Source organism: Phodopus roborovskii, unplaced genomic scaffold (assembly GCF_943737965.1).
Source record: "Phodopus roborovskii unplaced genomic scaffold, PHOROB, whole genome shotgun sequence".
Taxonomy (NCBI): Eukaryota; Metazoa; Chordata; class Mammalia; order Rodentia; family Cricetidae; genus Phodopus; species Phodopus roborovskii.
Genome location: NW_026125295.1, coordinates 15,802,866 through 15,829,767, shown reverse-complemented (window position 1 = coordinate 15,829,767; position 26,902 = coordinate 15,802,866). Strand labels below are relative to the sequence as shown.

Sequence of the window (26,902 nt, the reverse complement as noted above, 5' to 3'; positions counted from 1 at the left end):
GCAGTGGTGGTGCATGCCTTTAATCCCAGCACTTGGGAGGTAGAGGCAGGAAGATCTTTGTGAGTTTGAGGCCAGCCTGGTCTACAGAGTGAGTTCCAGGACAGCCAGGGCTACAAACAGAAACCCTGTCTCAGAAAAAAAAAAAAAAATTTAAAAATGGGCTGGTAAAATGGTCCAGTAGGGGATAAACACTTGCCACCAAGCCTGATCCTGAGGTCAACCCTTGGGACTCAAGACAGTAAAGAGAACCATTTCTACCAAGCTGTCTTTCATCTACATACACACGCACACACATAATAGCACTTGTGCTCTTACAGACACACACAGAGATAGATGATTGATAGACAGATGATAGATAGATAGATAGATGATTGATAGATAGACAGATGATAGATAGATAGATAGATAGATAGATAGATAGATAGATAGACAGACAGACAGACAGATAGGTGACAGACAGACAGATATTATAGCAATGGCTAGTGAGGGACATGAGGAGTTATTCACAATTGATGACTGCTAGAAGGAAAGTCAAGTTTTGCGTTTTGTTGTTGTTTGTTTGTTTTTATTTATTTATACGGTTCCTGATAGGTTGACCATTCTCCAGTAGGTGTTCCCACTCCCATGTCCATATGGGCAGAGATAATTAGACTTAGTAAGTCTAATTTAAAAGACTTGAAAGAAAAAGGGGTTAATGTTGCCAGGAGATTTGGGAGGAGCTGGAGTGGGGAAATGTGGGGAGTGAATATGATCAAAATATATCGTATACTTATATGGAATTCTCAAAAAAAGTAAAAATATTATGTATTTTATTAAAAAATTAAAGTTGTCCCTCGATGTCTCCAGGTTGATTCCAGTATCCTTCAGAGATGCCAAAATCTAAGCACAGTCAACTCCCTGGTGGAATACGGTGCTGCCCAGTATATACATGCACACTTCCCAAAGACTTCAGTCTCAAGATGACCCATGGTGCCTTGGTGCCTGACACAACACCTTCATTACTTAGGGGAAATAACACACGTTTGCACATATTTAGTGCCAATGCAATTTTTTTCTCAGGCGTCTCAGTCTGCAGTTGGTTGAACCCATCAATAGGAGCCCGTGGGTGTAGAGGGTGTGTGAAGGGGTGGCGGTGGGAGCCCTTCCATGGACAGTGGCCAGACAAAGTCTTTTTGCAAAATTATCATGTCGGCAAAGAGCAGCATGAACTGAAGAGGCAAGCTTGGCAGGGATCTGGGGGAGCATCCAGACAGATGGGAAAGGACACTGAAGAGGAACTGGGGAGAGAAGGGGTCAGGAGAGGAAGCTGAAGAGGCCACACATGGGCCAGGAGTGTCAATCTCACACGTCATGGGAACAAAGGCTTTTCTTCTCAGTGCCATGGGGAGCCCTGGCAGACTTTGGGAAGAGCGTGGCCATGATCTCACTAATCTTTTAAAAGATGGTTCTGGCTGCCTTGTGAAGCCTAACCATACATGGCAGAGGTAGAAGCAGAAGCAGGGAGACCATTTAGGTGACTTCTGAAGGAATCAAAGTAGAAAGCCATGTTGAGACCAGATGAGCCCAGATGAAAGCAATAATAACGAGAAGTGGTAAAATGCTCGGCTGCGGTGTGACTCAACAAAGACAGGTGTGACAGCACACACTCTTAGTCCCAGCACGGGGGAGGTGGGGACAGGCAGACACCTAAGGCTTTCTGGCCATCCATCTGAGCCTAACTGATGAGCTCTGGGACAAATAAACAAGGAAGATGCCTCCTGAGGAACAACAGCCAAGATTGACTGACCTCTGACCTCCATGGGCATATGCACACATATGCACACACATAGACACACACACACACCTCACAAGTAAATAAGCAAACACTTTCAGCTAAATATACTTTGCTGCTAGACTTGCATTTATTTGTTGGATTAAATGTAGAGTGTGAAGGAAAGAATCCTCACAAAGATGGCTCTAATCTCTTATCCTAGCAACTAGAGAATGAGGTCAGAAGGACAGGTTCTGTCCCTGAGACAGAAAAGGCTAGAAGAGGAGACAACTTTGTCCAGAACATCAGTTTTGACTGATGGGATGTGGGATGATGTTAAGGATAATTGCTAATTCTTAGGAACGCCAATGGTATCTGATTATACTTATAAAGACTATTTTAAATAAGCAATCTAAAATGTTTGTGCATGAAACATATGTTTTCTGGGATGTTCTTAAAATAATTTCCATGACGTGGGAAAAGTAAGTGAGACTTTGGGTAAGATAAAACATAATTGGCCCTAAGGGTTCCATTGATGAATTAAGGTGATGGGTACATATGGCAATATTCCAACTGTCCATTGACATGTTTTTCTAAGATAAGCAACTTGGGGTCAACAAGATGGCTCAATGATTAAAGGCACTTGCTTAATTCTCAGAATTGACATGATGAAGAGAGAAAAGTTTTGCCCAAAAACAGTTGTCCTCTGACCTTTATATACATATGTGCTATACACACAGACACACACACATACACACGCACACACACATGCACACACACACACACAGGGTTGGAGGGACAGAGATAGTTGGAATAAAATGTAAAAATAAATAAAATGTGGAGAAATGAGAGAAGTTATTGTTGGAGGATGCACTGATCTTAAGGTGTCTGGTGGATGGTAAAAGGAAACATCTGTGAAGTTCAGTATTGGTTTAAACTAGAAGAGTGGACTGCAAATCTCAGGGTGGAGGGGACCTGATACTTTAAAGACACGGAGCACAGGTCAGCAAATTCCGTCTGGAGAAATCCAAACCTTCAAAAATAAGTTGACGTTTGAGTTCATCCTCGAAAATGAGTTACAGTTATCCAAGGGGAGGGGAATTAAAACGACATTCTATATCATCTGCAGAGACAAGGAGTTGGGAAAGGGGTCGTATCTTCAGCGCAGAACACAGTGGGCATACTTAGTGAAGCTGGAAGACAAGGCTGGGGTGGCTTTTCAAAAAGTGAGGAGCTAAATCAGACTTTTACCTCTCAGGGAGGGGACTCTGTCAAGCTATGATAGGTCAGGGGAAGCAAAAACGCCATTCCTAAAACGCATCTTTAAAAATCATTGTATCCTAGGAAAGTAAAATAAAAACTGATTGGATATCCAAACACTCTTTACACAAACCTCACCTTCTTGCCTTTTCTTCCCGGACGACCGTAACCATCTTGACCAAGAAGACCCTAAGAAAAGAAAGGACACAGATGAATTAACTGTAGAGTCCCACAGACAGACTTGTAGCTGATAACAAGAGCCAAGCCTTTGCATAAGCCAACAATGTAAGAAACTGGAGAAGAGGGTGGGGCTTGGTGGAGGATGGGAAACATCTTCACAGGGTAAAACTAAACATTGGAGGAAATAAGACTCAAAACCTTAAAAGACCAACACACTATCATCTACATGGTTGTTGGGAAGAATATGGCAAATTTGCACAGATGTGCTCTCTGAGTGACTTTTTCTGTCCCACCTGACAGCTCTCAACCATATAGAGACTTCTTACTAATTATGAAAGTGTGGCCAATAACTTAGGCTTTTTTTTTTAAGCTAGCCAATCCCAGTGGCACATCTTCCCAAGTGTAAAGGATTGATCCACAACATGCACACCGTCTAATAAACGTGTTGATATTATTTCCAGTTCTTAGGAGCTGGAGCAAAGAAGAATGAGTGAAAGTCTGAGCCAGCCTGTGCTACACAGTGAAACCCTGTCTCAACACACACACACACACACACACACACACACACACACACATACATGCACATACACACACACACACACACACACACACGTATGCTCTGTACAGCATTGATCTGAACACCTATGTGGCTGGAGTTTCTTTTATTTCCAGGTCCCGCTGCTGCTTCAGCCCAAATAAACACGCAGATGCTATATTAATTATAAAACTATTGGCTTATGGCTTAGGGCTTCTTATTGGCTAGCTCTGTCTTAATTATTAATCCATTTCTATTAATATATGTATTTCCACGTGGTCTTGGCTTCCCGGAGAATGCCTGGACCTGTTATTCCTTTGTGGTCTACATGGTGTCTCTTTCTGGCACCTCTCTGCCTCTCTCTCCCCAGCATCCTCCTTGTCTCCTAGCCCTGCCTATCTTCCTGTCTCTACTGGCCAAAAGTGCTTTATTCATCAACCAATAAGAGAAACATTTATACAGGAGGACATCCCACATCACACCTGTTCATACAGATAAGAAGGATCTATCATAAGGAGCGAACCCAGAAACTTGCAGCACCTTTTGGGGGAAATGAATAGAAACTGTTTCTACATCAAGTAGATCCACAGGAAGGACAAACAGCAAAGCTGAGGAGCTAAAGACTGTTCCTGTAGCCTAATTAGGAAAAGTTCAAAGTACAAAAGAGGACCAAGTAAGGGAAGTGGGGGGAAACCGAATGCCCTGTGGGGAGGAAAGTGCCAGTTGTTGGGTGTTACTCTGTCTTCTTTCTCCTGAAGACTCACATCCATGCCTGCGGCTACAGGGAGAGAGCAAGGCCGAATGTTTGGAAGCTGCCCACTGTGGGAGTGCTGGGGTTAAAGATGTGTGCTACCATGTCTGTCTTCACCTGAGTTCTTGTAAGTCCTCAGGCTTAGGCGGTCCTAAGATGTCACCTCCAATAGCATCTTTCCCCATCTTTCAGAGAGAGTCATGGGGAGAGAGAGACGAAGAGACAGAGAGTTAGAGGCAGGGAGCAGGAGGCACAAGCTCTGTGTGCTGTTTTCAACCAAGAGAGTTGAATAAAATCAAACAAAATATTAAATTCACTGTCTACCTTTTTGGAGCACAGACACAGGCGCTGTTTGCCTCATAGTCCACAGAGGCCCCGTTCTGCTCCTTCTCCTCGCACTTTAATTTATCCTTCCTGGGTCTGCTTTAGTTTTCTCTCCTTTCCAACAAATGCTGAAGTGTGGGGGGGGGCCTTATAGGCCCTTCTTAACTGTTGCTGGGAGAAATTTCCAGAAAACAGCATTGCTCTTATGATAAAGCAAACTGCAGGAAAGTGGTAAGCTGAAAATAGTCATATAAAATAATTCATTTGCTCTTGTGTTCAGATCAGAGAATAAGATAAAAACGCAGAGCCCTGCCTGTAGGAAGAACCCATTGGTGATTGTTGGTCTCTAACGCTGCTCCTGTGCTCTGGATAATTAAACTGACACTCTGAAAAGTTAGCAATTCTAACATGGTGTCTTATTTGTGATATTTAGAAAGATGTGTCTCTATGCTGGGGGGATGGCTCTGTGGGTAAAGGATCTGCTGAACAATCGAGAATATCTGAGTCTGAATCCCTCGAACTCAGCTAAAGCTAAATGTGGTAGCACACATCTTCAATCCCAGAGCCCCCAGAGGTGAGGGGAGCCCACTGGCTATCTGGGCTGCCTCACACAGGAATGAAAAACAAAGAGATCCAGCCTCAGACGAGGCTGGGGACTGGAGAGATGGCTCAGAGCTTAAGACACTGGCTGCTCTTCCAGAGCAGACCTGGCTTCAATCTCCTGCATCCACATGGTGGCTCACAATCATCTGTAACTCCAGTTCCAACTGATCCAGCACTCTCTTCTGGCTTCCACAGGCACCAGGCAATCATGTGGTACACAGACAAAGCAACTACACATATAACGTACATCTTTTTATAAAGGCCAAAAATGGAGAATACCACACAAGGCTGACTTCCACACACACGTCATAGTATGAACATACTTACACACACATACAGCACATGTACATGTTCTCATGTTCTCTATCTGTCTATCTTACACACACAGAGAGAGAATGTTTTTGTTTGTTTCTCTGAGCATCTCATTAGTCACCAACAACTCAGATGCTTGAGAAACTTTCTTAGCAAATAGAAGAGACTCACAGACACTTCCCTCTTCAATGATGAAAAGGCAAAAGAAACCCCCAACACATTTTTAGATTCTTTATTTGTGTGGAACTTATGAACCTTTGGCTAAATCCCTAACAGCTCAAGCCATTATGTCATATTGGTAACCCCAAGTTTAAATCATCAAGGGTCTTATTTTTCATGTGAAACTAGGACATATACCAAAATAGAAAAATACAAGGAATTCAACCAGGAGGTCAAGACAGAAACTAGACTTACAGGCTGCCCTCTTGGTCCTCGCTGACCCCGTGGGCCTCTCTCTCCCGAAAGGCCGAACTCTCCCTTTTAATAGAGGGAAAGGATAAAATTAATTTTCTCTCATGAGTTTACACATCTTTGTGCCATTTTCTTTAGAGACTAGAGACTGTTAGATTCTTCAGGCCTGTTAGCATCACTATACAGCTGACAGGCTTGTTAAGACTTGTCTGGAAATGGAAAACAAATGCACAGTGGAATTGGATACAGCTGTAAAGAAAGACCACAGTAGCTGCAGGAAAAATGGATGCAACTTTAACTCACTATGTTAAGGAAAATAAGCCCTACTTACAAATCTGCATGATTCCTCTCAGATGCAGAAGCTATATTAAAATTATGTGTGTTTCTATATGTGCATGTTATGTAAAGTCAGTTATAAATATTCCAGTGGTCTTTGCACGGACGGCATTAGACGCACATCTTAAATTAGAGAGGTTTTGTTACTATGGCTTCCCCGGGTGTGGGTGTGAGAATGCATGCTTGCAGTGAGTCCGTGTGTCCCTCTGTCAGTGCGCTTTTGCCTCCTGATATATGTGAACCACTTCTCCAATAGATCAGTTTATATAACTTCCTTCTTTGTATGCATTATCCCGCTCTCAGCTTCAAGACAATCAATAGCATCATCAACATCAGAAACATGCTGGAAATGGTCACCAGGCAGGAAGAGATTTGCCTAAGAAAGCCAAAGGACTCCTAAAGTCATACCCAAGAGTGTGTTCTCTGACACTCACCTTCATTCCTCTGGGCCCAGCTTGTCCTTTTGAGCCATTTGGCCCAGGAGGCCCAGGATTCCCCTGCAATGACATCATGACCAAAATCATGACTCTTATTACAAATGGCCCCTGGCTTACAGTCATTTAACTAATAATATTTTTTGTTTTTGTTTTTGTTTTGTTTTTACTTTATAATGGAGGAAAAATCATATGCATTTAGTAAAACCCATACTTCAAATTTTGAAGTTTTGACCTTTTCCTACAAGACTGTCTTGTAGTAGCCACCACCATTAAGCCACAGGAGTCAATGACTGATACTCTCCAGGGCTATATTGCTAAACTACAGTGTTGGTTGGCCATGTCCTTCTCAGCTGTGGATGGCTTCGTTGGAATATCATCCCATTATGAGTCAAGAGCATTTTGTATTACTGAAATGGTCTGGAATTGTCCATATGCTCATGAATCCACCTCAAGACCCAAGTCAGAGGCCAATCCGACCACTTTCTGTCTGGGCAGCGAGTCACTGAATCTCCCTGAACCTCTGTGGTGTTATTTACAGGAACAGAACATTTGCCTGTATCTTCACAAGGAACAAGAGCACTGGCATGAAGATGTAAGCTCTGTTATCTTCCAACATGCAAAATGCATAGCAGATGCAGTCAAACTCTAGGCAAGGGAAGTCTCAGAAGATGCACGATCTACTATGTGAGAATCAAATCTATGAAACACTGAGAACTGGAGGAATTATCTATAAACTATCTGGGAAAGGTGACTTGATCAAAAGATCAGGAAAACTAAAGCCTCCACTTTTACCTATTCCAAACTAGAAACATGTTCAAATGACACATATCACAATGAGATTTTTTTTAATTTAACTTTATGTACATTGGTTTGTGAATATCAGATCCCCTGGAACTGGAGCCACAGACAGCCGTGAGCCACTATGCGGTGCTGGGACTCAAACCCAAGTCCTCTGGAAGAGCAGCCAGTGCTCTTAACCACTGAGCCATATCTCTAGCCCCCACAGTAAAATTCTTTAAATAACAGCTTAACCAAGATTTGTGACATACACCTTTAATTACAGTACTATGGAGGCAGAGACAGACAGATATCTGTGGGTTCCATACCAGTTAGAACTATATAGTGAGGGCTGGAGAGATAGCTCAGCGGTTAAGAGCACTGGCTGCTCTTCCAGAGGTCCCGAGTTCAATTCCCAGCAACAGCATGGTGGTTCATAACCATCTATAATGACATCTGGTGCCCTCTTCTGGTCTGCAGGCACACATGCAGACAGAACACTGTATATATAATAAATAAATCTTAAAAAAAAAAAAAGAACTATATAATGAGACGCTACCTCAATAGATAGATGATACATATATAGATGTAATAATAGATGATAGATATCTAGATAGATAGATAGATAGATAGATAGATAGATAGATAGATAATCTGTGCTTTAAAAAGCTTTAAAAGCGCCAAGCTAGACTTTGTTACCCAAGGAGAGACCGAAGAAAGAACTATCTATCTATGGCTTTTTCTACCCTAGAGCTGCCATTTTGAGTGGATGGGGACCACAGACCTGACTCAAGTCCTCCTTCTCAAGAGTCTAAGCTGTGTGCAAATGCTCCTGCCCTCAGGAAGCCACTTGACCCTATGCCTCAGTATCTCTGCCCTTTCCACTAGTCACAGACATTAGGTGGGCAGCAGAACAAGCATTAGAAAGACCCACATTGGAGGCCCATGTGACCACTTACTAACTGAACAAGTCATTGGTTCTCCCTCAGGCCCTGTGGCCTTACCTTGCAGTCAGGGATGTCCTTCTATACTCATAAGAAATGGACAATTTAAGAATGCCTCCTGTACAGCACTACCATTTGGTCTTGCACTAGGAATAAACATTGAGTTGTGATACACATACCCGAGGTTCAAACCCAGAACTTATTGGTCACTGTGTGCCCAGAATGAAGGGGGTACAGAACTGATACCAATGCCAACTTCATCAAACTACATGTCCTGGAAGTCTTTGGTACTCACAGGTCCCAGAACAAGTGGTTCTCCCGATTAATGAATCCTCGGAGGCAAGAATCAGCCATTGCTAATCAGCAGCTGTACTGTAGCTATAAGTTTTGCAAACCTACCTGCGCACCCGGACCCCCTTTTTGGCCAAAAAATCCCGGCGGTCCTTGCCTTCCTCTGGGTCCCTGTTCCAAAAAAAGAATTAAAATTCAACCAATTTTTACAGCGCCATTTATATCCCATGGAAGTGCAAAGTCGTCATCTCAGATGTCCACGTCGACTGAACGAAGGTGCCCGGGCCCATCCCTGTCTCTTCTCTACCAGGTGGAGCCAGGTTGTATCTCCTTGCTGAAGTGCTCATGTAATGCCCCACACTTGCTCCACCTGCAATGGAGGGCATCGGTTTTTTGGCATCCATGCTCTTAGCAATCTTTCCAGATGGATCTGCCAAGCACTGAAGTTCAAAAGTGTTTTCATATCTTCATCCACCCAACTAACTGGAAATCAACAGAGTGGGCTGAGAGTAGCGGCGAGGGTGTCCCTCTCATTTGGAAACGAACCTTTTCTTTTCACAGGTCAGGCCATAGCTGTTGCTCTAAAGCAGCTCGATCTTTGTCACTGAGGGCAAGAGCTGCTTATTTTCCTTCGGTCTATTGTACTGGTTTTGACACTTTAATTTTTCTCCGGTTTTTCTGAGAAATACTTTCCTAATAGAAGCATTGATCTTGGTCTCTACTCTCCCAGGTGAGGTATTGACGATCACCTATTTAAATAGACCATCACCCCCACATCACGACCCAGTGGGAAGGTGAGAATGAAGGACGGATGGGTCCTATCGATTATCTCTCTTATGACTCTCAGCACGGCATGCAGCCCTTTCAAGAGGCAGAATCTGACTCTAAAGAAGAGAAAGCAAATTTGAAATAAGCCACTGATCAAAGGCAAAATGGGGGGTGGGGGGACGACAGCTTTCTTCATTATTTCCTCCTGATGCCATTTTTCCATCATAAAGTAAACACACTCTAATTACACTTTGATTACTCTTTTCTTTTGTGAGCAGACAGCTTCTCAAATTATCCTCCGATACCCTCGGGATTTTTAATGACGGAGAGAGGAGTCTATGGGAGTAAAGTTGGTTGTCGGTCTAAAGTTCTCCTACTTCAGTGAACTTGGAAATAATTTGCTTCATGAAAGAAAGGGTTTGAAGGACTAGAAAATGGTAGGTTTGGTTTCTTCTTTGAAGAAAGGCCCAAAAGGGCCGCTTGGAAATTTGAGTTTCCACTTGTCACTTCATAGTTGACAACCCCTCACTGGACTGAAGAAGCCCTTAAGGGTTAGACTCTTGTCATGCTAGTCTAAGCACCCCCAAGGACTACTAGGAGGGTGCCCCATGCATAACAGACACCCAGCAAGCACTTTGCTGATGGAATACGATTTTAATGAATTAAATTCTACTTTGGAACAATTCAAGTCATAGCTCCAGAGGCATTCATTAAGATTAAGAGCACCAACTTTAAGTTTGAATCCCAATTCTATCAGTCAATAGCAGTGTGACTTTGCCAATTTGCCTACCTTCTTAACCTGCTCTCAATTTGGTCCCTTTGAAGTGGACTAATAAACCCGCTCAAACCCCCAAGGATGGGTTGAGTGAATTAGTGTTAAGACCCAGGTCAGTAGCAAGGAAGTGGGATCTGATCAATACTAGCTGTGGTGGTCTGGCCTTCCCAAAAGAGGGGCTACACAATCAGCTTTGGAAGGGCCAAGAAGCTTCCTTAGGGACATTCTGACTCAGATATCTATCACACAAAGAAAAGGTTTCGAACACATATCCTTAAATTAAAACCCAGTTCCCAATACAACCTGTGGGCCTGGATACCCAGGCTGTCCTTGGTAACCCAGATCACCAGCGTCTCCACGCATACCCTGTAGAGATGATGAAAAACTCAGTGAGCTCCCAGGCACAGCACTGTTCTAATAAAGACAGCCTTCCTTGCAAGCTGTCCCTTAAAGCCCCAAGGAGACACACACACACACACACACACACACACACACACACACACACACACACACAAAGATTGGACTAATTGTTCTCAATCCTCCCAGAGATGGGTCCATGCTGGAGAAGACATCTGAGGGGGTCACCCCTTTGACTGGGAAAATGCAGGAGCTGACTGTTATTGCCTTTCCTCCCCAGGCTTCAATCATCTTCATACATCCCTTTCTAGAAGCTGGGCCAGTGACAGGAAAGAAATCCCTTATTTAAATAACCCAAAATCCTATTTGCATAAGAACTGTAACTCAAGTGTGTGTGTGTGTGTGTGTGTGTGTGTGTGTGTGTAAGCTAGAGGTCAGTCTTGGGTGGTCTGCCTCAAGGGCTGCCAACCTTTTTATTTTTTTAAGATAAGGTCACTTACTGGGATCTGGGTCTCACCAATTAGGAAAGCCAGCTCACCAGGGAGCAGGTTCTAGAACCTCCCTGCTTCTGCCTCCCTGGTAGTGAGATTACATCACCACCATGACTGGCCTTTTCTGGAAGGTTCTGGGAATGGGACTCAGGCCCCTGCATTTGTACAGCAAGAATTTTAGCAACGGAGCCATCAGCCCTCTCTTTAAGATATATGGACTCAGTTCTCATGTGCTGGCTAGTTTTATGCCAACTTGACACAAACTGGAGGAAATGGGAACTTTTTCTGAGGAAATGCCCCCACCAGATTAACCTATGAGCCACCCTCTGGAGCATTGTTATGATTAGTGATTGATGTGTGAAGGCCCAGACCATTGTGAGTGGTGCCAACTCTGGGCAGGTGCCAACTCTAGGGTATGTGAGGAAGCAAACAGAACAAGCTAGGGAGAGCAAGCCAGTGAGCAGCATTCTTCCATGGTCTCTACTTCAGTCCCTGCCCTGACTCCCTTGGTGATAGATTGTTATGTGGGACTATAAGCTAAAGTAAGCCTTTTTCTCATGGATTTGCTTTTTGAGGTGGCATTTATCATAGCAATAAACTTATCTTACACATGGAAATAGAATGTTGACTACACATGGCAGTCAGGAATAAAGCCTCACTTGAGGTTGGGGGACTGTGGTCCTTCTACGTTGGCCAAGTGGTTCTTGAATTTCTAGGTGCTGGTGACACTTAGACCTCACCCCACCCCCATTTTTCTTTTTTTGTTCTCCTTTCTACATGCTATACTGTACTTGTATATGTACATCTGATATATATGTGTGCATGTATGTATGTATATATATACATATATGTGTGTATATATATATATGTATACATATATATATATATACACACATGTGTATGTGTGTGTGTATGCTAGGATCCACATATTAGGGAGGTTACTCTGTTTTTTTTCTTTCTGAGATTATGTGACCTCAATTAATATTATACATTATAAGTCCCTCCATTTTTCTACAAATTTTGTAATTTCATTTTTCTTGACAGCTAAATTGCATTGTTTATGTACCAATTTTTCATTATGCATTCATCTATTGAGGGAAAACTAATGATTAATTAAAAACTTGAATAGAAATATAAGCAAGCCACTATAGGAAGCATCCAATTGCATCCCATAGTTTTCATAAATTCATCCCTGTTCCAGATGAAAGGACACTACTACAAAATCTGGCCCAAAAAAAACTTTATAGAAGCCTACAGGGTAAAAAGACCAGGTTGGAGTAAGAAGATAGAGGGATGAGGAGGAATGAGAGACAGAAAAGAAATCCTCACGTGACTGACTATAGCGGGGTTCCATTGATTCTGTTAGGAAGCTGTGTGAGTAACAACAGGCTCACAGACCATAGAACAAATAAGGAAGTGGGGGGGGGGGGAGTTCACAGAAAACAAACTCATAAAGCTGTGGATACTCAATTAATTTGCTCAAGAGTGGACGAACAAATGCATGGCAAGGATGTGTCAGGGAGTATGTGGAGAAGGTGGTAGATGAGTAAAAGAATCAATAACGAACTGAGGCAAGCTAGTCTCATGTCTCTAAAATGTGAACAGTGTGGTCAGACTGTGTCCAAGAGAAGCCTACAGGCATTAAGCTGATTTTCAAAGAGCTTCGTAGTCTTTGATTCAGGCATTAGGTTTGAATAGGTCAGCTGTGGGGTCTCTGGCCAGTCCTCCACTTTACCAAGCCAGATGGCTAGGCACGTGCTCTAAGACGGAGCTACCCCCAGGCCAGTTTCTACTCTTCATTTTGAAACTCTGCCTCACTAAGTTGCGCAGGCAGGCCTTGAACTCACTCTGTAAGAGCTCAGACAAGCCTTAAAGTTACCATGGGGGGGGGGCTGTAACATACATGGCATACACTGGTAAACTGACCCTGCTGTTTGAACACTCCAGAGGCTGACTCCGGAAGTGAGGCTGGCCCACTCTCCCATTTCAGCCCTAAGCATGCTTATCTAAAGGTGCCTTCTAAGCCCTCTTGTCTGAGGATGGGCTCCCAACTCTGAGGAGGAAAGAGAAAGGCAAAACCCAGAGTAAAGCAGTTCTAGCTTGGGAACAGTTAGATGGTTAACCTTTCCAACAGTGGGGAGGGCAGTCAAAAGTCCAGCCACAGGAAGCTCACCCACGGAGACTAAGCTACACTGGGAATGCCGGGTCCCTGCTTCAGCTTCCCCTGCTGGAGTCTGCTGGATGTTGTGAAGGCCAGCTTTGAAGATACCATCCCTATTTGTTGCTATCTGTTCCTTACCTAGAGCCCTCTCCTGGGGGGACACTCAGCTCTGCCTGGTACTCTGTCTATCGGGAAATCCAGCTGGCCCCTGAAAGAGGCTACCCCAGTTGATTTCTGCAGGATTTTCTGAGCACACAATTTGATGACCATTTGTTCTCTGTGTCTCTCTAGCTATTTATTTAGTGTTAACTTGCTATGTACTTCATAACTCACTCATTCTAAACCAAAAGCATGGCTATTGTAGATCATCCTCCCCACCTTATGGAACAGGAGCTATGGCAAGATTTCCTTGACATGACGCAGATAAACATCTAATGTGCCACATGGGTAGAACAAGATTCCTCCCAGGAATAGTCCCCAGCCCACTACCAAACACACCAGCTCCTCTGGAGACTCCAGGGACTCAGCCCTTTCCCTCCATCTCCACAGTGCACACAGGAATGTCATTTTATCAGAAATGCGAGCTCTTCTCTACAGCGCTATGTTAAATCCTAGTGAAATATGGGGGGGTCACATTTTTAGCTTTCCCTTCTTCCACGGTAACTTCCCAGCGATCCTCGGGCCACCTCCACAGCCAACCAGCACTCCCCTTGACCTCAGAGAAAACCATGAAAGTAGCCTAACTTGTGAAACAAAGAGAACTCTCCAAAAATACTGACCTTCAACCCTGGCAGGCCATGTCTTCCATGTGACCCCTAAGAGCAAAAAGAAAGAAAAGATCTCAGACAGGAGACAAGCCAATCATGTGGCAGCCTAGCTAGCTCCCTCTTCCAGAGTCCCCCCCCCCTCCAGCAGTGACACCTACCCGAGGTCCCACACTGCCTGCTTCCCCAAGAGGTCCATGGAAACCAGAGCTCCCCTGAAAAGTAAAGAGATAAAAAGAAGATCTGAATATCCCACCACAGAGTGATGTGAAATATTCAGTCACACCGTGTACTCCAAGTTTGCATGTGCATTAATTAAATAAAATCAACTTTGAGTCAGGAGTTAGTTAACTAGGTGACAGAAAGTACTCAAGGAGCATCAGAGGGCATCTGGAAGAGATAGAGAGACACAGGAAGTAGTAGGGAGGGACTTCGTGTGGCATGGGTTTATTCTGTTTTGGTGGAGTGGAAGGGCTCTGTCTTTCAGAGACACCAGTGAGCAGAGAAGGTCAGCTAGCAGCTACTAAGCCTCTCTGAGATAGCAGGTTTTCACCCCAGCCTTTGACTCCTGAGTGATGGGGAGAACAGAACGATGGAGACTTACACTGATGCACCTGGAGGAAGCAACATAGCCAGAGCCTGCAGGGACAAAATTCCCACCAGGCTACAGCCTGAGCGGCAATGCCAAAGAAGCAGGCCAGTAACTGCAGAGCCACAATTGCTGGCCAAAAGAGCAGTAGATTAAAACTGATGGGAAAAGGTCAACAGAGTCCTGGTTTTACTCTGTAGACTTGTGTGGCCCAAAGCTGCCGGCAATATGTGAGGATTCAACTTAACTAACATGAAATGAAATTAAAAGACGGTGCTGGCTACGTCCCAAGGGTTCAACAGGTGCATTGAGCAGTAGCTTTCATATTGGGAGTGAGGAGATAGAGTTCTGTTAGGCAGCAACTGCTCGCGAACCAAACTCCAGCTCAGTGGGCTAAGTGCTTACTGTGCAAGCATGAGGAACTGAGTTCAGATCCCCAACACCCACAAAGAAGCTGAGCACAGAGGTATGTGCCTGGGCCCCGGCATTGGCCAGATAGGTTAGCAGAAACTGAATAGTGAAAAACCTGTCTCAAAAAATAAAGTAAGGGCAGGTGAGGAAGATACCCAACACAGACTTCTGGCCTGCACACACACACACACACACACACACACACACACACACACACACACGTAAACAGCATCCAATTCTCATGTTTGTGAATATTGATATATTCATCATCTTTCCCTGTGTCCCTTGAATAACAACACAAAGTTCACTATGCTGTGACAGCAAATCAAATATTCTTCAACAAGCCATGCTTGGCAGCTAAACATTCGCACTTCCTTTCATACAGATGCCACGCAGGGTCCTGAACGGCAGGTAGGAGGAGGAGGTGGGCAGTTGTGTCTCTGAACATGGAGGGACCACCCCAACTGCACATATGGGTGGTGACAGAAAGGAAGGTCTCATAGCTACCATGAGAAGGTACCCTGTGGACTCAGAACTGGGGAGGTGAGTAGAGTCCGGAGAAGGAACCTACCTTTCTGAGAAATGGAAGTACCATAGGATCCCAAGCAGGAACCCCACAGACAGCCATTCAGTGAAGTAGCCTCCTCCTCAGTGGGAAGAGTGAGCATAGAGACCACAATACTGAAGCAAAAACCATCTCTGTTTCTCTGTTATTTATGAAAGCCTGAATTCTGAAACAATTTGCCCACAATACTAGTATTTTGTTAGTTAAATGTGGTACATTTGTTGAAACATACAATAACTTTAAAATACTTATCAAAACACAAAAAAAAGATGAAAATTTAAAGATTAAAGACAGCTGCAAGAGAGGGTCAGGATGGGCTAAAGTAGAGCCATTATTGATAGTTTCATTTAAATTCTGTGGTAGGCTCATGAAAGCTTCTATCTGTGATTAAAAAAAAACCTCTCTCTCTCTCTCTCTGTCAAGCAGGGTCTCATGTAGCTCAAACTGGCTTTGAACTCACCATGTAGCTAAGGGTGGCCTTGAACTCCAGATCTTCCTCCCAACCAGGTATTGGGATTACTGGCATGTGCTATTACACCCAGTTTTTGTTTTTATTATTGACACAGAAATTCATACTAACCCAGACTAACAGGGATCTCACAATCCTCCTGCCTCTGGCTCTGAGTGTTGAGTTATAGGTGAGAACATTAAATATTTCAAGGACTTTAAATATTGATGTCGTCAATATTTAAATAGGTGCTGATTTTGGCTTAAGGTCATACGGTGCTAAAAATATACAAATGAAAGTGGTGTCCACATGCTTGAGATGGCAGCACCATGAGCAGAAACCATCTAGAAGGCATGCTGCAGCATCTGCTGTCCACTGGCTCCTCTGTGTGCTTTGGGTTGGAGACCCTGTTCAGTTTGGCTTTTCCGTTCTGAATTGCATTTGCAGAATGGCCAACTCCTTGTTATCGTATTCTTCAGATTCTAATGTTTATTTTTAAATATTTGGGTGTTTTAAGGAATTAAATGTGTCATGATTAAAAACAATGCACTCTGTGGGGCAGGAGCGATGACCCCATGTGTAAAGTACTTGCCAGGAAAACTTGAGGATAGGCATTCAGATCATCAGCACCCAAGTAAATGACAGGTGGGTGTGGTGTTCTCCTGTAATTCCAGGGTTCAGAAGCAAAGAGAGAGGATCCCCAGAGCAATGAACCTGGCTAGACTAGTTGCATTGACGAGCTCTGGGATCTATTGATAGAATCTGTTCCAATGATGAAGGTGGAGAGCAATCAAGGAATGTCCCTGATGTCAGCCTTGGGCCTTCCACACTCATACATACATGCATATGCCCACATGCATGGAAACACGCATACATACACGCACACACAATACACAAACACATGAAGAAGCAAACACTGCATAAAAATTAAAGAATACAAACTTAGAAAGAAAATCTTAAACTCATTCTTCTATGATTGTGTGGTAATTTGAATGAAACTGACACCCATAGGCTTGTATACTTGAATGCTTAGTTCTCACTTGGTGAACTATTTGGAAGGATTAGGAGGTGTGGCCTTGTTGGAGTAGGAGTGGCCTTGTTGGAGGAGGTGAGTCACTGGGAGTGGGCTTTGAGAGTTTAAAAGCCCACTCCAAGCCCAATGTTTCTCTCTGTCTACTGTCTGTGGATCAGGAACTAGCTCTCAGCTACTGCTCTGGACCATGCATATCTGCTTCCTGACATGACCCTCTGAAAATGCAAGCAAGCCCCAGTTAGATGCTTCCTCTTAGGAGCATTGCCTTGGTCATGGTGTCTCTTCATAGCACATCTGTGACCCCGGTGCTGAGGAGACTGAGACAAATGGATCCCCAGAGCTCACTAGCCAGCCAGCTTAGAAGTCAGGGAGTTCTAGGACCACCAAAGAGACCCTGTCTCAAAAACTAAGGCAGACTGCTGGCAAGATGGCTCCACAGGTAAGGGTGCTTGCTGCCAACACTGACAGCCTGAGTTCAATCCCCAGAACCCACATGGTAGAAAGGGAGAACCAACTCCCACAAGTTGTACCCTGATCTCCACTTGTGTTCTATGACACAAGCACAGACTCCCCCACAAACACATACACACAGGTGCACACATACATGAACATAGACACATGCATACGCTACACTCACACACACACACAAAATTTACCAAGCCCCTGGGAACTTATCTGACTTCCTCTGGTGGGTGATTGCTATCGAATGTTAGGACAGTTCTTGGCTACAGGAAATATTGATAATTTTTTCTTCCATATCCTCACATTGTACAGTAAATGCTTTTATGAACTTAGTTTTGATGGGGGTTGTATGTGGGAGAAGGCTATAGATAAAGCCTCGCATAATAGATCTGAAGTAATAAAGATTCTTTCCCCAAAGGTTTATCACGTCACTTCCAAAAGCAGACAGCACTTTGTTGCCAGCATCGTGAAGTGAGTATTGGGACAGAAGCTGGACCACTGGGTAAGAGACTGCCTCAAGTGTCATTCCTCAAATTACTCACTCATAGAGAAGAGGGAAAACACACTCACAGCAGAGAAAGCTGGTGAGCACGGGTTTAATGAAGGGGCCAGATGCACCAAACAAGCCAAACTCCTGAATAGCATTACTAAGTCATCTGTTGAAAAGAAATAATTAGTCTGTCTCTAGATTTGGAGAAATAATCAGACAAGTGCTAACTGGGGGATGTTTAGCAAAAGAATTGCTCAGGAATGTCAGTGGCATACAAGCAAACAAGCAATGGGCTGACTGCTGTGATTAAAGGAAACCAAAAAGGCAAGATGCCCTGACAACAAAACACAGGCTTAAAGGACATTCCAGGAGTGACAGTTCCAATATTGCACTTCATGCCAATCTTGCAGCAGCGAACACATCATCTCACTTGGCAAGTTGGTTTTGCAGAATTCAGGGGCGGGTGCTATGCAGTGCCATTGACGACCTTTCTCCTCAGCAGTCTGCACAGTGCCTCATGTCACTATGAAAGCTAGCCATCAATGTGCTCCCCCTAAAGAAAACATGTTGAAATTTAATTTCCAGTGTGAAGCGATCAGGTCAGGGGTCTCTGGGAGGTGATCTGGTCCTGAGGGCGGGATCGGTGCACCCCAGCCCTCTGTCTGCGAGGTGACAGCCAAGAAGACAAGCCAGAACTGGGCCCTCATCACACACCAAGTCTTCCAGTGTCTGGTGTGACAACAAATGTTGTCTGCTATATTCTGTTACAGTATTGCAAGCTAAGAAATGTAGGAAAATGTGAACATGGACTGTGCAGAAAATCACATTGTTTCTGTATGGCGCAAACAACAAAAATGGACTCAGCAGGTTGTGTGTCTGTGTGTATGTATGTATACACCTGTGCATACATGTACATATATATGTATGCACAAATATAATCAAAGAAAAAGGCTACCTATTTGGGAGTGGAAGGGCCATGGGAGGGTTTTCAGGGAAGTATCTGGGAGGGGCTGGGGGGGGGAGAAACAGATAGGAAAAATGATGTAATTCTGTATTCCAATTTTTAAAACTTTTAAAAAGAAAATAATGTATAAATACGTTTCTGTAGTGTGAGGGCTCTATTGTGTCAATATAGAGTAGTTTCTTTTTCAAAAACTATACCTGTTGAATACCTATGGGTAATGTGCTATAATGGTTTTAATTAATCTTAAAGTATCTCAAAAAAGATCACACACACACACACTCACACACATGGACATAAAGCAAATACAGTAATGGTTGGTCTGGAATTTTTCAAAATAAAAAGTAATACAAGCTTTTCATGGATTATGTCAATAACTCAGAACACAAAGAGAAAGAAATGCATGCATTCTGGAATTTTTTTTCCCACGGATTGTTCCTTTTAAACCTGTTTTTTTTTTTTCACTTACTTCTACATAATGGGTGTTTTCCATATGGAGAAACACTTGTCTAGCTGAAGATGTAGCTCACTTGCCTAACATCACAAGGTCCTAGTTTCAATTCCCAGTGCAAAGGAAAGAGGAGGGGGAGACAGGAAGGAGAAAAGGGAGGAAAGGATGAGGGGAAAGGAAAATATGTAGGAAACTGATGGTGGCCTCCTCAGAGGAACAGCAGGTGGCAAGTGACTTCAGGGGACTGGCCCACCAGAATGCAAGGCACTGATGGATGAATCTCAGAAAGGAAAGTCCCAGGGGGCTTCACCTCCAGGAAGTCTCTGGCTACGGCTGTGCCTTTACGTGTTTGCCATTTTGCTCTGGTATCTGGCATGGTATGAATGGGTATAGTGGGAACCCTACTACCTTTAAAACAGTGTGATTATCTCAATCACCTGTGGATTATTATTAAGATGATTGCCTCCTTTTATTTTATTTATTTTTATTGCACATTAGTGTTTTGCCTGCATGTATGTCTGTGTGAGGGTGTCAGGTCCATGGAACAAGAGGTACAGACAGTTGTGAGCTGCCATGTAGGCCCTGGGAATTGAACCCGGGTCCTCTGGAAGAGTAACCAGTGCTCTTAACTGCCAAGCCATCTCTCCAGCCCCAGATGACTTCCTCTGAAGCTGTACTGTTTAACTGAAGTAATGATTTTATACAATTATGCTAGTTTAAATAGAAATTTGATGAGTGAAGATTTTTAACAAGTAAAGGATTATGATAGAGGTTAGTTTAGTAGGAAAATTAAAGGTAGGATAAAATGTTGCCCCTATCCCTGATAAAGCAAGGGCTGCAGAAGATAGACTATAGGAACAATCTAGGACGAGCTAGTTTCTCTTGAGGAGCCGTATAGACTATGGTTTAGGTTAAAGATTAAGGAAAACAATTGAGCCCCAGGAGTTAGCTCAAGTTCTTTTTGATATCGAGAAATGTGTCCATGGGCCTTGGTGCATCATAGCTAAAACAAAGCTTTAAGCAGTTGATTTCATGTAACTAGAAAATAAAGAATTAGATGGTTAGATAATTGGACAGGATTCTGAAACATGAAGTTAAACTAGTAATCTATTTTTCTGGCAATTATAGAAACTACTGTGTATGTAAATGGTTATGGCTGAAAGGTTCCTGATCTATGAGAAGTCTAAAAGATAAGTGTTTAATGCATGTGGTTTCTCAGGAATAATTTGTTTTTCACCTGTAATACAGAAAATTTTTAATCATGTAAGGGAAACAGGAAACATGTTTTTGACATGTATTCATTGTAATCATTCACTTAGAAAATAGAATATAACCACATTGTAATTTTTATATTGCTTGAAAGATTTTTCTGGGGTACATAAGCTGTTAGGGGAAAAATAAGGTAGTTAGAAGGAAGTCATTGGGAAAGATGTAGAAGGAAGTCATCAGGAAGTACAAGGAAGTCATCAGGAAGGATGTAGAAGGAAGTCATCAGGAAGGATGTAGAAGGAAGTCATCAGGAAGGATGTAGAAGGAAGTCATCAGGAAGGATGTAGAAGGAAGTCATCAGGAAGGATGTAGAAGGAAGTCATCAGGAAGGAGAAAGAAGGGAAACATCTGGGTAGAAGGATGGAAGAGAAAAAGAACAGAGCAGAACAAGCAACAGAAAGAAAATAAAAAGAAGCTTTTATCCCTCAGAAAAGACGTCTGTGTTTTTCTTGACGATGCTACATCTCCTCCCCAGTCTCTCAGACCTGCTGAAGGCTGGACCCTCTGCAGAAGACCAGGCATAGTGACTCATCTCTATAATTCCAGAATTTAGAAGGCTAGAGATGAAAGGTAGCCAATGAGTTTGAGGCTAACCTTGGATTCACATAGTAAGACTGTCTCAAAAAACAAACAACAAAAATAAAGTTTTCTTTGTATGTTTCATTGCCTAACACTACTGCACATGTGAAAGTAACACTATGTATATAAATGATGTCTTCTTGTATATACATACACATTATAGAGAGAGATTGAATAGTTCAATCTTTTATTTTTATTATTTCTTTTTAGACAGGGTTTCATATATATGACCTGGGTGACCTAGAACTCTCACTATGTAGCCAAGCATGAATGTCAACTTCCGATCCTCCTGCCAATACCTCCAAAGTGCTAGGCTTACAGACATGCACCACCATGCCCAGTTTATGCATATTAGGGTTCAAACACAGGACTGTGTGTCTGCTAGGCAAGCACTCTACCGGCTGAGCACATCCCCAGTCTAACTTTTTATTATTTAAAATAAAAATCACTGTAGGGGCTGGAGAAATGACTCAGCAATTAAGAGCACTGACTGCTCTTCCAGCAGACTGGGGTTCAATTCCCAGCACTCACATGGCAACTCACAAGTATCTACAACTCCAAGATCCAACACACCCACACAGTAAATAATTTTTTTAAAAAACTCACAGTAGTAATCATAATTGGAGGTAAGTCTTGCTATTGATCAATGATCAGCTTTGAGGAAGATAGCCAATGTCAACCCCTGACCTCTACATGCATGGGAACATGGGAACACACACACACACACACACACACACACAGAGAGAGAGAGAGAGAGAGAGAGAGAGAGAGAGATTGCTTTCACACTCCTGACCTGCATGAATGATTCTCCACTCCTTCCCTATTCTAGGTATATAACACAATTTCTCTGCTTGTTTGGAAACACTGTTTTCACGGAGGAATTTTCTCATCTTAACTCTAACAGGATCCCAGAGCTTCTCAGAAATAATAGCAAGGAAAGACTGCCCCCTAGAGGCCTGTCTTCTAATAGCAGGCAGAATGTAAGGACAGCGACAGCAAGCACCGCTTGTGCTAAGATGTTATTTTCTCAGACTATTCAAAGGATATTTCGTTGACACCCTTTGTTGAGCCCAGCATAGGAGGAGAAGCCACGGGAAACACAAAAGCTAATCTAACACGGCACTATCTGAATAAGTTACAATTTCTGTTCCACACACAATACAGAAATAGAGTCAAGGTTAATAGGCCAAAGTCAGGGATTGGAGACCTTTGGGATCTGTGGTCTTGAGGCTCTCACCACAGTTGTGGCGCTGTGATGGCTGCCACCCTGACAGTGTGTTCAGAAGCCTGGGTTCCCACCTACCAGCTAAGTCAAGAGCATTCCATGGTTATGCTGCATTCTTGGTATTTCTTACCATGATAAGCAGTGACTCTCAGAAACTGCTGGTTCTTCTACCTTCCCCATCTTCCAGATGAGGATCCAGAGACCCAACGATCAAGGGTTGGTTCCCCACTGTGTGCTTAGCTCAATCCCAGTGAGTGGCCATTCGCAGGGTCTCTGATCTCAACTCACTGAGGAAAATAACTCAATGTTGTTTGTTCAATACAACTGTAATTAGTGGCTGGATGAAACAGTTTTCCCACACAGCGACGTAAAAATTATTTTTTTCCCAAGATGCAACTCACGCAGGACATGGATGGTTCTGGCTAACCACAATCTAAGGAGGAGAATCCATGCCCTACAGTTTTGTCAAAGGATCCCAGATTGGAATTCCAAGTAAATCAAGGTTCCCCTCCAATTGCAAATAGTTGCTATGCATACCTCATGGCCAGAGATTAGGAAAGATGAGCTATAAGGGCAGAGACCCTCATGGTTTTTCAGAACCATGCATTTTAATGTCTGAGACATAAAAAAATAAAACTGGCTTCTAAGACATTAGCATCTGTCGGGCTGACAGGCCCCTTTTCCATCTGTAATGCTTTCTGTCGTGATGGTTCCAGTCTTCAGAATGAGATGGGCATCCCAGTTTTACAACTCTCTACTGCCTAGTTTACACCAGTCAGCTCTGGCTAGGACAGGAAGGAAGACAGTTGCATACTGACATTTAAATCAATGCAGCCTTCCAAGAGCAAGGAAATTCAAAACAGAGAAGAGTCTAGACCTCCCTGGGTGTGGTACTTTCACTTTAGGAAAGAAACTGAAGACTAAAGGGGTTTAAGACCACCTTTAAGATGTTATTAGCATACAGTGAGGGGTTGGGGACTTGTGTGGGGAAAAGAAATGGTTAGACAAGACCTCAAGGACAAGGAAGTAAGGGAAGGTGATAGTCATGGCTCCTGTCTCCTGGAAAATAGGATCCTGCGACTTTGGTCTCCTGTTGGATACAAAGTGTCCGAGTGTTCTGGAAGACCATGTAGTCATTCCTGCATGTGTTAGTCCCCACAAGCAAACCTCGCCCATCTTACCTGATGTCCAGGCCTTCCTTTTTCTCCCTTGGGGCCTTGGATGTAATTATCAATCCCAGGATCACCCTGAGGAAACAGAAGGTGGCCTTCCTCAAATGGCCAGAACAAGAAAGACAGAAAGAAAGAAAGAAAGAAAGAAAGAAAGAAAGAAAGAAAGAAAGGGGGAGGGGAGGAGAGGGGAGGGGAGGGGAGGGGAGGGGAGGGGAGGGGAGGGGAGGGGAGGGGAGGGGAGGGGACAACAGGAAGAATGGTTTTAGGGAGGGGAGGAAGGGCTGGCTTAGAGGCAGAGAACTACAGAGCTTGAGCAAGGCTCTGGCTTCAAGTACCAGATGAGAAGGGAGAACGGGAAAGAGGGGAACCAGCGGGAAGAGGGGAATCAAAGAGAACTCTTCCATCGTCCAGATGATGGTGTACTCAATAACCATAGATACCCAATCCGAATGACACGCCCCCCCCCACACACACACACACAGCGGCATCTTCTCTGAGATGGTGGCCTCTCAAATCTCTAGCCTGTCACAATGTGGTAAAGACACACAGAGCTGACGCCTCATTAACCAGCACTAGGTCCTCTTTGCCTCTGGAATTAAAGCAGAAGAAAACCCGCAGCCATCACTCACAGGATCTCCCCTCAGCCCAGGCTCCCCACGACGTCCAGCTTGTCCAGGCAGTCCTGTCAAGCCCTTAAATCACAAAGAGAAAAAATGAACAGTGAATCACGTCATAAAGTCACTGCATATTTACAAAGAAAGCATTAGGGAAGGGAACTAGGGATCAGACACCAAGGGCAGCTTAGTACTTGAAGCATAACATATTCAGTCAAAAAGGCATGATTGAAAGGCAGAAATTAACATATGGTTTCTGGAAATCCTGCCTATGCTGGGCCCTGTGCTGGCACACCTGACTCTTACATCTCAGGAATTAGTCCTTCTGCATACACCAGGGCCTAGACCACCTCACTGTCTCAGCCCCTGGTCTTTTCCCCTCCCCCTCGCGTTCTGTAAGGAATCACATGGGGTGGGGGTGGGGGTCTGCTTTATCCACCAAGCATCTGGGTAGGGTAAGCAGAGCAAGAGCCCGTGGGCGGAGGGAGGAGGCATGATTCACACCTGGAACTCCAGTGCTTAGGAGGGTTAGGGGTGACCTTATAGGGCCGTTTCATGGATTTAATAAGAAATTAAAATGTTCGGTACAGAGGCAGGCACAGGGTTCCTGCTGTGCTTTATCAGACTTCTCCCCAGGCCCTTCCCATCTGGCTTCCAGAGTCATCCCCCAAGCCTGTAGGCTCAATGGTACCTCCCTAACCCAGAAACAGCCAGCAGCCCCTAAGGACCCAGTGGGAAGAAAAACCGAAGTGGTGGGGGAGATGGACTGGGAGGAGCGAGGGAGGGGGAACCGCGGTCAGGATGTAACATATGAGAGAAGAATTAATTAGTTAGTTAATTTTTTTAGATGTCAGGAAAAAAAGGCATTGCTCAGCTTGACTTTCAGGACCTCCCTCCTGCTCTGTCTTTCTGGTTCATCCTCTATTCCTGTGTCCTCATTCCCACCCTGAAGTTTCCCAGCCATGCTTTTCCTTGTGATATTTTCCTGACTGGAATACCCTGGTAGGCGTCTCTCTCCCATCCCCTCTCACTGAGGTCTGAATAAAAATACCAACTGTCTGCCAGTCATATGTGGAATTCCAGGGTTGCAACTTCTGGCGGGCTTTTAGTGATACAGTTTCTTTTGTGTCATGCATACCCCATAAATAACCGTGCACCCAGACACTTGTAAATAACCACAAGGAACTTATCATTTCAACCAAGCTGGACTTTGGGAGAACCGTTACTTTGGCCTGCCGTTGCTTTGCATCTGGGGTGAGGAGACATTGGCTCACATCTCCCAGTATAACATAACATCAAGGAAACTACCATGAAGAAAGAAGGGTACTAGATAGTTAAAAACAAGTGAATCTTCAAATGACACTGAAGATGTAATCATGGGAAAGGCATGGGGTTGGGGTGGGGGTGATACCCAGCATGGGCAAAGTCACATGGGGCAGGCAAGCATTGGGTAGTACACTTTGTCTGGGATGGACACTTCTGAACTGAGACTGAAGGGTCTGGTAGGAGATGAACCATCAGTGCCAGGGACGCATGAATAACTTGAGTCACAGAATGACAAGCTTAAACTGCTGGTGTCTGTACATTGGCAATATGACAGAGAGTAAGAGCATGTCCATACTTTACCCTATTGCCTCTGGTCCCCTTCTCTCCAGATGATCCTGCAGCTCCACGGTCACCCTAGGAGGAATAAATAGGCAAGGGGTCTTTACCCTATTGGTCCCTCTGGAAGCTTTCTTCGTGTGGTTCTACTCCAGCTGAGAGTGGGAATATGCTTTAGCACGTTTAACGATAAGATAGATCGGAGGCTCTGAGTAACCCTCCACCAAAAACAATTCCAAATACCCAATCAGTTAAAACAATTCTTAGGTACATTAATAAGATGACAAATGAAAAGAAATTCTTAGGGTTCTCGATGAAGAAAAAGCAGGGTATCGGTAGGATTTTAGGAGGATCACATAGAATTTCTTGAGCTGAGAAATATAAGTGAATCAAAATTCAAGTGATGTGTTAAATAGAAAAATAAACAGAAGTAAATGATGTAAAAAAATAACAAATTAGGAGCCAAAGGCTTGAGTGGTGGTGCCAGTTGCTAATCTCAGCACCGGGGAAGCAGAAGCAGGCAATCTCTGTGAATTCAGGGCCAGCCTGGTCTGTATAGCAAATTGCAGCCCAGTCAGGACTATATAGTGAGACTCTGCTGAGAGAGAGAGGGAGAAGAAGAAAAGGAGAAGGAAGAGGAGGAGAAGTTATATAGAATGCAGCCCACAAAGAAAAAGGAAATACGAAAAGGTGACTGAGAGAGAGTTGAGGACAAAATGGGAAGTTCTCATACATTTCTAGTTAGACACAATAGAGCAGTGGTTGTCAACCTTCCTAATGCTACGACCCTTTAATACAGTTCTT

General features: G+C 43.8%; 1 protein-coding gene across 1 annotated transcript in view; it reads right to left on the bottom strand.

Annotated features, from left to right (window-relative positions):
- The window catches only part of LOC127213200 (collagen alpha-4(VI) chain), a 119,903-nt gene that overhangs the window by 40,857 nt on the left and 52,144 nt on the right, over nt 1-26,902 (bottom strand). Inside the window, exons 18-27 of the mRNA XM_051173503.1 lie at nt 26,123-26,176; nt 24,512-24,574; nt 23,892-23,957; nt 14,389-14,442; nt 14,243-14,278; nt 10,758-10,820; nt 9,020-9,082; nt 6,897-6,959; nt 6,130-6,192; nt 3,149-3,199 (exon numbers count right to left, since the gene is read on the bottom strand). Coding sequence (XP_051029460.1) covers nt 3,149-3,199; nt 6,130-6,192; nt 6,897-6,959; nt 9,020-9,082; nt 10,758-10,820; nt 14,243-14,278; nt 14,389-14,442; nt 23,892-23,957; nt 24,512-24,574; nt 26,123-26,176 — 576 coding nt within the window. The remainder of the gene's footprint in view (nt 1-3,148; nt 3,200-6,129; nt 6,193-6,896; nt 6,960-9,019; nt 9,083-10,757; nt 10,821-14,242; nt 14,279-14,388; nt 14,443-23,891; nt 23,958-24,511; nt 24,575-26,122; nt 26,177-26,902) is intronic.